General features: G+C 41.1%; 1 protein-coding gene across 4 annotated transcripts in view; it reads right to left on the bottom strand.

Moving 5' to 3' along the window:
- NME7 (NME/NM23 family member 7) overlaps positions 1 to 10,534 on the bottom strand; it is an 88,716-nt gene extending 78,182 nt beyond the window's left edge. For 2 of the 4 annotated variants that reach the window (XM_031556175.1, XM_031556180.1), the window contains exon 1: positions 10,397 to 10,534. In XM_031556175.1, coding sequence (XP_031412035.1) covers positions 10,397 to 10,519 — 123 coding nt within the window. In that variant the 5' untranslated portion in view covers positions 10,520 to 10,534. Of the gene's footprint in view, positions 1 to 9,722; positions 9,783 to 10,331 lie in introns of those variants that run through there. The other 2 variants (XM_031556181.1, XM_031556183.1) reach the window with 2 other exon arrangements.
- Positions 10,535 to 11,554: the final 1,020 nt, after the last annotated feature.

Raw genomic sequence — 11,554 nt, 5'->3', positions numbered from 1 at the left:
AAAAAAAAAAAAAGCCATTTTAAACAATCAGAATCTCTACACAAGTGTTACATAAAATGATGAACTTGAAACATCAAACGAGACACATCAAGCTAAATTAGATTAGAAGATGGCAAAATACTTAATGAGCTGCCCAGCTCCATTTGTGCAACAAGTTTTCATCCAAGAGAGTGGGAAAATGTCATGAAATGTCTTCTGGATTGTTAAGTGAAGGTTGATGGAACACAGGAAACAGAACTGGGATTTCTCTGCTCCAGCTCTTCATGGACTTCCTGTGCTACCTCAGGCAAGCCAACTTAACCTTGTGTGCCTCTTTTCCTCCAATAAAATCCTTACTCTAGAAGGGCATGCCCTACCCTGGGCACTGGTAAATAGAGGATATTTGTATCAGAAGAACCATAAAGCCATTTTAGTTTACATAAAACAGAGTATAGCTTCCTATAACACTGTCTATGCCTGAACTGCTACAGCAAAATGCTCCTCAGAGAGCAAAGGAAAAGTCAGCAAAATGGATAGAGTCGCTTTATCACAGACTTGCTGTTTCATTATACAAGCCTACCTTCATACCTTCCACATTCTCTATGTTCTTCAGTTTGATTAAATAAGAAGGTCTGTACACTTCAATAGATGACAAGGTTAAGCAAATACACATTTATATCACTACACTCTGCCTTACTTTAAGGCCAGCTGACATTAATAAATAGCAAGAAATCATAAGAATGAGGCCTGGTTTTCTGCACTGGTCTTTCTCACCCCTGACCATTCCGAATGCAACTTTTCTTCAGCTCAAGTTCACCTGGATTCTCTGAAGTTTCACTAGGACTGCACTCAACAGTGAAGTCTTCTTTGAAAATGCCACAGAAGGTTCCCTCCCCATTCCTGTGTCACCCAGAGGAACATCATTACACCTTTGTCAAAACTACCTGACACCTGCCAGTAAATCTCAAACTTATCAGGGGAAAAGCAAGGGTAGAAGATGGGAGTCAGACACACACATGCACACTGTGATGACATAAGCTTTGTTTTTCTGAGGCAAACAGGCTGAAAGCAGGTATGTGAAAAATTCTGTTTACACAGTACAAGTAATTTTTCATCATCAATACTTCATTAAAATAGAAATATCAATTTGTGAAAGAAAAAGGTGCAAAAAAGTAAAAGGAAAGTGCAGAAGTAGCTAAGCTATTATATGCTAGCAACCATTTTGCAAGAAATGAGAGGTTTTAGACATACCGGTGGTATTTAGCAAATAGCATACTGAGTGGCAGAAAGTGCTCTCATTTTCAGCATTGTAATAATCCTTAAATCCCAAAATAAATCCTCAGCAACACACGCTTATTAAGTTCTATTATTCAACCCATCTCTGTCTTCCACAGTTCTTTCAATACATGATATCTTCTAGGTAAAACTTAAAACCACAACACTGTGTAGATAGAGCTCTCAATTAGCTCTGTCTCTTAAACCTCATTTTCCTCCTCTTCTTTGTTCATGTTTCTGACATGAGCACCAGCATGATTTTTAAAACTGGTATATTTTTTAGAACAGCCCCCTCACTGCTCTTGCACCTCCCCCCACTTTCTCAACAGGCTTTTCTTCAGAGAGTCAAAAAGATCACTTTCAAATTGAGAAACATCTGGAAACCGCAAATGCCACGACAGTGCCTTGACTACAAGCAATTCTCACTCAGAATGAGAAATTCAGAAGTTCACTGGTGAATTTTGAAAGCATCTCTTCTTTTTTTCCTCCTCAGCATAAAGCAAATCCTATCTATTGAAAATTTTACATGAAATCTAGACAGCTTTATGAAGCTGTGGATATGTTATTAAAATACTTAATATCTCTGGAAATTATATGAATCAAACACAGCTGCATGTACAACAGTCACCCTACCATAAACAGCTACAATTTTCTTTAGTTCCAGTTTCCTAACTCCCAACATCACCAGTGCCCAGCTTCTCAGATGCCTTTTGAACTATATGCTTATATGACTCTTGCTGCTTCGGCCATTTGCTGAGAAGTAACGGGGTTAATTCTGCCTCCATTCTGACCAAGTGAATTATCTTTGGCTGGGACTTTGGCTCACCAAATGATTCGTATGTGCAAGGGTCTTGATGAGCACAGCTCCAGAAGGCTGAAGACACAAAATTTTCTTCTCTGATTCAGGAATGTGCACAGCTACCTCACAACAAAGTTATCGCCCTTCTGTCAATTTACTAAGGAAGAAATCCTCTTTTATTAGACTATGCAAATCCTGCAGGCTTTGTATGAAGCATGTAGGCATGATTAGTGAAAGATATTCCCTAGTTTTTTTCCCTGTCTCTCCTGTAAGAGAGTCAAGAACTGAAATCCTCAACATTTAATTCTAACCCTCTTGTAATCTGCCAATTTGCACTGATTAACTGATTGAGATACTCTTCATTTTGTGGTGTAACAGCTGTGCATGTCTGTCCAGAACATCACTCATCTTTCACATTGCTGTTGCCGCTGCTGAAATGCATCACCCAACACCTCACTGTGCTCACATCTACTGTCTGATCTCCATAAATACTCAGCAAGCATCAATGAAGGGCAGCAGGTGCCATTTTTTTTCCCCCCCACATGGGGGAATTCAATTCCTCACCTCTGCTTCACCCACACTTCCATGTTAGACATTCTTTCAGACTGCCTCTCTGCTGCCATCTGTTGCATGGCAACAAAATGTAAGGGAATATTAGTGGGAATGTTCACCTTCTGCTGTACCACAACCGTCTGAAGTCATGGGCCAACATAATAAAAGAGGACAAATTACTTCTGGAGCAGCCCTCACAACTGCTCTTAGAGACGTTAGTGCTCTGCAGCACAGTCTGCCTCCACCAACTCAGGAAGTGTGCGACACTGACTGTAGTGAAAGCAGAGCACTTCCCTGACTCAGAAGAGCATCCATAACATAAGTTACATCACAGACCTGAAAGATTTGCATACAGACTTGGAATATTTGAGCATACAGTTTAGGTACTTAGAAAAATTTATCACAAGAGGCAGAACCACAGAATGACCCAGGTTGGAAGGGACCTCAAGGATCGTGAATCTCCAACCTCCTGCCACATGCAGGGCCACCAACCTCCCCATTTAATACTAGAGCAGGTTGCCTAGGGCCTCATCCAACCTGGCCTTGGACACTTCCAGGGACGGGGCATCCACAACCTCTCCGGGCAGCCTGTTCCAGCACCTCACCACTCTCTCTGTAAAGAACTTCCCCCTGACATCCAACCTAAATCTTCCCTGCCTCAACTTCAAACCATTTCCCCTTGTCCTGCTGTTATCTACCCTTTCAAAAAGTTGATTCCCCTCCTGTTTGTAGGCTCCCATTAGGTAATGAAAGGCTGCAATTAGATCACCCCTTCTTTTCTCCAGGCTGAAATCTGCACTGAACCAACACTGCCCTGATCAGTTACTGGATGCTGGGTCTCTAACACTGGAATGAGGTCAGCACCTGCATGTAACCCCAGAGGACAAGAGGGCTATGTATGCTTTATGGTGCTTGTGTGAGTGCATGTGCTTACATGCTCTCAGCTGCATTGTATGTATACTTTTGAAAGACAAAGCTTGGCCAAACATTAATGTTGACAGCAATACTCAAAGGTAGTCTTCCTTTACAGTGACTATTTCTCTCTTAAAAGCTCTTGGAGGAACACCTGCTTACTCACTTATTTGTTGGGACTGACAAATGTTTCAATTTGTTTCCCACAAATCCTTATTCCATTAAATTTGCAACCCCCAGTAGAAGCTATCTGGAAAATTTCAGGCAGAATAATAAAAACCTGCAGAAAGCTATGAGCAACTGGAAGTAAAGGTTTGAAAGAAAACACCTACAAATCTTGAATGAAAGTTCTCAACAGTTCAGCCTAACCTAATGCCTACAGCATCCTTAGATTATCTCAGCTCATAATAATCTTCTGAAAATCATTTTTAACAAGGACTGTTTGCCTTGCAATCACAGCTAAGGAAGTTTGTGTCCTTCAGCCCGCTGATACCATCAAGCACTAACACCCAAGAGTTTGTGTGAACATTCCAAAAGACCACACATGCTTCATCTACCTCGAACGTTCAGAGTACGTAACAGTGTAGTAAAGATTTATGATCCACTGAAGTAAGCAAACAACTCTGCTGACAGGTTTCTTATTTAATATAGTGGGCACTTAAAGCAAGTACTTTGTCTACACCACTGTTTAATCAACTGTTGAAGTTAAAACACTATTTTTCTCCTAAATTGTGTCAAATATTAACTCTAATGTAACTGGACTAAATCCAGGTTTCAGCTAGCACAGATATCATGGTCATTTATTCTATATTCTGCTGTTGATCTAATGACAATTAACATGAATAGAATTTGTCATGGAAAAAAAAAAACATTCAGCAGCTTCCCATTAGTGAAGTTGTCAAAAAGTACTCTGTGGGTAAAGGAAGCAAAGTGGGTACTTACAATCCTGTTCTTAAACTCTGGCATTTCTAATGAACTTTTACAGGTCAATTTTATAAATGTTTGGCAATTCAAAAGCTTACTTCTCTTCCCAGAATGCAGAACTTTTGTCACCACAGTTTGGAGCAGACTACGTTAGTTCCCAGAGATGTGAAGGTCTCTGATAGATGCAGACAGTGACTGAAGGATACATTCAGTCTTGTATATGGTTCTGATCATGCTGCTTTTCCCTACCTCCACAGCTCCATTTAATGCTCAGCACTTTCAGAAAAAGGATACTATATAACCCACTTCATCCTTTTGTGAAACAGGATAAACCATCACCATTCCTGTCACAGAATAGAAAGATTTGATGGAGAAAATATCCAGATTTCTTGTGTAACCTGCTACCGTGTTTCTCCAAAACCAAGGCAAAGGCAGCCCAGTTAGTCCATCCTCATTTCCCACTTCTTCATACTCCTCACTGCAATGCAAAAACTGGATACCGAAAGGAGGAAGAGCAGGGTTGCTAATGCTGCCCAGCTCCACAGATGCCACCAGCAACCACTGCTAGTCCAACAGCTCCCCAGGGAGCTGGGTGAGTCACTGTGCCTGGAGGTATTTAAGAAATGTTTAGATGTTGTACTAAGGGACATGGTTTAGTGGGGAAATACTGGTGGTAGATGGACAGTTGGACTGCACGATTTTAGAGGTCTTTTCCAACCTTGATGATTCTACAATTCTGTAATACCCATCTTCTCACTAGTGAGCTGTGAATGTTCAGGCTGAGAGGCCGCAGCCCAGTCAATTAAGAAGTGTGCCATTAACAGAGAACATCAAACACACTAAGGCCAGCATTACAATTAGGTAACTAGAAAACACACTGCTTTACTTAGTCCTGCTCGTCAACTCCAGTAAGTAAATGAATATGCAAAAAGGATAAAAACAGAAGGGTTACTAAATTTAGTGAAAGACCTAAATACGCATGGCATTCATATGAAAGAATCTGCAGATAGCCTCAAGTATGCATGCACACATTTCCTACTTCCCATCTCTATAGCTCCGTATACCTTCTCTTTATAAGAGTGTTAGAATATTCTGCAGAAAAAAGCATGACTTTTTTTTTAATGAATAAGGCAGTTAAAGAATCCCATGCAAACAGAGAATATAACAGGCTCTCAAGACTGTATTTCCAAAAGCCACTTATTTGCAAGTGTAGGAGCACCATCTAGTGTTCAAAGGAAAAAAATAGCAAAAGTGATAAAAAGCAAATGGTATCCTGCGCTCCATCAGAAGAGGGGTGGCCAGCAGGGACAGGGAGGTGATTGCCCTCCTCTACTCTGCTCTTCCGAGGCCCCATCTGCAGTACTGCGTTCAGGTCTGGAGCCCCCAGTACAAGAAAGACAGGGAGCTGTTGGAGAGGGTCCAGAGGAGAGCCACAAAGACGATCAGAGGGCTGGAGCTTCTCCCCTACGAAGACAGGCTGAGGGAGCAGGACTTGTTCAGCCTGGAGAACAGAAGGCTGCAGGGTGATGACCTCATTGCAGCCTTTCAGTACCTAAAGGGAGCCTACAAACAGGAGGGGAATCAACTCTTTGAAAGGGTAGATAACAGCAGGACAAGGGGAAATGGTTTTAAGTTGAGGAGGGAAGATTTAGGTTGGATGTCAGGAGGAAGTTCTTTACAGAGAGAGAGGTGAGGTGCTGGAACAAGCTGCCCAGAGAGGTTGTGGATGCCCCGTCCCTGGAGGTGCTCAAGGCCAGGTTGGATGGGGCCCTGGGCAGCCTGGTCTAGTATTAAATGGGGAGGTTGGTGGCCCTGCACATGGCAGGGGGGTTGGAGATTCATGATCCTTGAGGTCCCTTCCAACCCGGGCCATTCTGTGATTCTGTGATTAGGCCAGGCACAGTTCTTATACCCATGAAATAGTACTTTTAGTGATTATTCACAGTGGCCACAGCTGTAGATAAAAGTCAGTGTTCATGGAAAAAGCCTCAGGGCTCCAGGCTCATAGCAACAGGTGTTCCTTACAACCTCCATTTTTCCAGCAGTCAGCTAATGATTAACACAGTATTCAGCCTGGATGCAATAGATCCCTGCGATTTTTATTTATTTTAGGAACTTAGTTAAAACATTCAACTAAGCAGCCAGAAGTCCTTTTCAGAGATTCACTATTCTCACAGATTAAACGCATAGAAAAAGGCAAAACCTTCTGCTTTTCAGAATTTTGCCACTGGCCAGCAAAACCACTATGGACTATAGAACAAGACGTGCAAGATGGAGCTGAGAGAGCAGGACCTGCTCAGCCAGCAAGGAAGAAAAGTGAGAGCAACTGCAGCCCTCAGCTCCCTGACTGCCAAGATGGGGCCAGCCTTTTCAGAGTCTGAAAGCAAAAAAGCAAAGGATGTAAGCTGAAACACAGGAATTTCCAGTAAGGATTTATCTGATTATTCCTTTCTTTAACCAAGAGGGTGGATGAAGACCAGGACAGGTTGCCCTGGGGAGCAGAACCTCCATCTTTTGATATCTTCAGGATGCACCCAGGTGCGTCCCAAAGCAACCTGAGCTGATTAGAACCATTTTGAAAGGTGGGTCAGACTGGGTTACCCCAGCAAGTCCCTTACAGCCTAAACGATATTTTCATTGTCAGTTTGGCTGCTTCTTGCCTAAGGGTCACATCCATCAGAACTTCTGAGTTTCTCCAGATCCTACACAGATGTGTGGGCTTCTTATGGTAACCTGAGGTGCTTTAAAAGTAATTCAGAGCTCAAATACAACATTTTTAAGTATAAATTTTATCCATATGAAATCTGCTTGGAACAACACTTTAAATAACCACCAACTGTCAATAAATCTTTTTTAATCATAAACTTTCAATTGGCGACTTTTCCTTATACTCCTGGCAATGCTTCACTGAGCAATTCCTGAATTTCTTCACTTTCTGACAGTATTGAAAGGAAAAAAAAAAATGTCAAATCCATACAATTAGAATAGATGTGTCAAGTTATTAAAAACTGCACCTGAATCTAATCTGAAGGATCCTGAGTGACAATTCTGGGTAATAAAGGGAGATTAAAATGGAATTTATCATTATGTAATGCTAGATAACTTTGCCTTTCATACCATCAGCTACTTCAGACACATCAGTCAGAAGAGCTATCATTGCATCTAAAATTGCTTTTAGGGATGGCAGCTCCTGCAAGCCACAGCTCAGAGTTGGCTAGAGTAGGAGGCAATTTATCCCATGGATTTCGAATCTGTCAGCTTTATATATGTAGAGTGGTATTTTATATAGCAAGTCATGTCATAAAGATGGCAGTATCAAACCCAAAATGAGTTCCTGGAACACTGTTTTCCACTGCTGAATCAGATACATCTCACAGGAAAGTTATATTCTTTTAGCAGTTTTCATTTGGCTCATACAGGGCCAAAAATTCTGCTATTTTATCAGATATACCTTCTGCTACATTCATAGCCCACCTGCCCAAGAGAAAACTAGCACTACTAGGAAACATTATTTCAAAAAGGAACCATATCATAATTCTGATGCTCATAAGACGACTCACCAGTTTTTATCTTTCCCAATGATGAAATGCTGCAAATGAAAGTTAGCCATTTTGTGGCTAAAACATAAAACATTATAAAACATGTTTGTGCCATGCCAGCTTATAATGGAAAGGCTTGGGCCACTTACTCTGCAGATGAAAAATTAAGGTGATCACCTGCAGTGAAACTCAGCCTTGGTTTCTTGGCCACAAAAGCAAGTCTTTGCAACTATTAAGAAACTTGTTCTCAAGGGAAGGTTTTGCATCTTTTTTTTTTAAAAAAAAAAAACATTTTTTAAGTACAAGAGTTTTGCAACAAAAGGTACAGAATTTATGAAATAACTTCTAGTCATTTGCAAATGCACACTTGTTCAGCTCTATGAAGTGGGAAAGTTTTGCCTGTCTGTATGATCATATCTGAATGAGAGTTCTTCACACAAAACATCCCATTTTACCAGCTAATCCACTACGGTTGAAATTACTGGTTCCCAAATGAAACTGCATTCTACAGCTGCCTGTGAGCTGGATTGCCTCTATAATGCCTACAGCTGAAAATCTGATCACAGCAAGACACCTTGGCCATGAGCAACCCAGGGTTCTGCAGCTGTGCTGTAGGAATGGCTGATGTACTACTTATTTTCTAACATCCATTCTCAAAACACAAAGTAAATCTCTTCCATTGATGAATCAAAATTGTTTTTAAAAAAGTACTGATTTTAAATAATTACTCATTTTCCAAGAAAATTACTTATTTTTCTTCCCTGTCTTAACCAAGCACTTCTGTGTTAGTATTCACTAAGCTGGGCTTTGGGGGTTTACCAATGAACTGAAGATAACAACAAACATATAATTGTTAGAAAAATCTTTGTTGGAGTGTGCTGAACTGCTCATCTCCAGTTATACTGAAGATCGTGGTCAACATGGCATGATTGCAAGCTCAGGCAACCTAGCCCAGGAAAGTTTACTTCATAGATGTTTTTCTGATTTTGTAGAAAGAACAAAGGAAGCTAAAAGCTCAAATTCTACTGTGTGCTTCTACATCCACAAAATGTGGATGGAAATGTGCAAGATAGAAAGAGATCCTTTGTAATGTACTCTGCAGCTATCAGAGTTGTGGTGACAAAAATGTTTGTATTAAAGAACAGAGGAAAAGAGAAGCATAGAACTGCACCTATAGACAGCCTGAGTGCAATAAGGCTCTGGACCTGCCTGGCAACAAACTCATGAATAAATAAAAACTAACGTTTTCAAAATGATGCTCCAGTAGATTACATTTTTCGTTCCAAGGCCGTAGCATGACTACGATAACAGGATTATTGTTTTTTTTTTCCCCTAAGCAGATACATACACTACAACTAACACAGTCATAATTTACGCTGACTATAAGCAACAGTACCATGAGCATGCTAAACTTCCTACCAGAAAATTAATTACTTACATTATTAGGTTCCTGATGTTTAATCCTGACTCGCAGAAAAAAATTGAATACATAGGAAGGAATCATTTATTTCTTAACTCTGTCTTTCTGAGAAAAAGATGCTTTAAAAAAATACATGAATTGGATCAAATGCTTCAAGTTACAGTGTCAAACCCTTAGAAAAAAAATATATATATATGCATCCATAGCAGAATAGAAAGCACAGCAATGACAGTAGAATAGCAAGATCCTAAGCTACAACAAGTGGGGATCAGCTCAAATACAACAGCTGTAGGCACAGAAATAAAGGAAAGAAGATACTTACCTTTATAAGGCCTCAAGAACACAGGGATCTCCAACAAGACACCCTTAGCTCCACTGTCAACCCTTAAATGAGGTCTGGGAAAGGGTGGATCCTGCTCCACCCCTTCTGGTCAATCAGGAGCATTGCTTGCACCTGAGCTCCCCTGGGTTGGCCCTGCCTTCCTACCAGGTGCTCAATCACTGCTTCAAGCTGTGACTCAGCATTTTGGCTACAGTATCCCACTTCTAGGATTCTGTGCGCCTACCTCACTGGGTAGCACGCTGTTACACAACATCTGCTTTCCCAACATCTTCCTGCATTCTTAATGTATTTTAGGAAAACTGGCAGGAGGCAGAGCGCACGAGTAGGAAAACTGGCTGCATTGTAGGTGTGAAGTTATCAAATGGGATTCAAAAATACATGAAATATCAGAGAAAATCAAGAGAGTAGTCCATTGTGTTATGGGGAAGCGAGCAGACAATGCAGAGGAAACTGAAATACAGAGTTTTTCCTTACTGCAGCACTCACAGAAGCAAATAAGCGGGTTACAACTGGAGAGGTAATTTAGCTGGTTTAAGCCAGAGCACAGAACTACAAAACAAAGAAAGAAAAATTTAAAGTTAGACATACTCGCATCAGCACATGAAATGGTCTCTGATGCACTAAGGACAGCAGCCACAGAAACCTCAACCCACTTGTAGTGTTGAGCACCTGTAAAGAACGGCCTCAGGGACTGGAGGAGAACAAGGCTGGGACAGCTCACTCAACTGTAGGCTTTGGAAGATAACAGAATGAGTTATTAGGAAATCAATGAGCATCTGTGAAGACAAAACATTATACAAAGTTGATAACGTTAATGTGACAAGAAAAAAATCCTGTCATGACCATTTTCCCTTTCAGATATGGTAACTGGGCTAAGGAAGTAAGGGAGAAGCCACTGATGTGACACGCTGGGCTTTGATAGGATCTCCAATCTAAGACACCCCACGTTCTGGCAAGTGGAGTAGGGAACTGCGACCTACATTAAAGCACAGCTACAACCACCATATGCAGAAGTAACTAGGAATAGTTCTCTTGCAAGCTGTGAGTCAATTTCAACTGAGGTTCCAAAATGTTCTGTCACACACCTGGTTTTATGTCATGTTTTATTTCATTGCCATGCTGGCAATGAAAAAGAGAAGTGCACTTTCAGAATCCAAGCTCACACTAAGCTGAGAGAGACTGCAGTTTGGTAAACAGAGCTCAGTATGATTTTGACAATCTGAGAAATGGTCTGAAATTCTGTAATCCCATAGAGATGGCTGCAAATTATTACAGTGACAACCAAGAAAATAAATTCAAATATCCGGGGAAAAACTAACAGCAAAAACACAGAAAAATCCCTGAAGGTTACAGTGGATCGCAGTTAGATTGGAGAATGCAGCCAGAAGCAGGGGAAAAGAGAGATAATTTGGCACTATGAGTAACTGAGACACAAGAAACAAGAATTCTGTTCTGTTCAGTGGCAGCGAAACCTCAGCTGGCACACATTATGCAGGTCGGACACTGCACTGAGAGGAAATTACACACAGCAAAAACTAGATATGAATGTGCACAAACAGTGGACAGGAAAATATCAGGACACGAGTGTCTGCAATAAGAGGGAGAAATAAAATTGTGAAGTGATCATCCTCAAGCTCTTTAGGGAGTAAGCGACAGAAATGGATTCGATTTATACCCATCAAGGACTGAGCCGGTAACCTCCTGCGGCAAGGAAAAAAAACAAGCACAACAGCGACTTATACAAATCATCATTAAGTCGTGGACCTATCAAGAGACCACGGTGCCCCTGCCGCTGGGTGCCTCTGAAGGCG

The sequence above is a fragment of the Meleagris gallopavo genome, chromosome 1 (assembly GCF_000146605.3).
Source record: "Meleagris gallopavo isolate NT-WF06-2002-E0010 breed Aviagen turkey brand Nicholas breeding stock chromosome 1, Turkey_5.1, whole genome shotgun sequence".
Lineage (NCBI taxonomy): Eukaryota > Metazoa > Chordata > Aves > Galliformes > Phasianidae > Meleagris > Meleagris gallopavo.
This window is presented reverse-complemented; position numbering and strand designations above follow the sequence as displayed.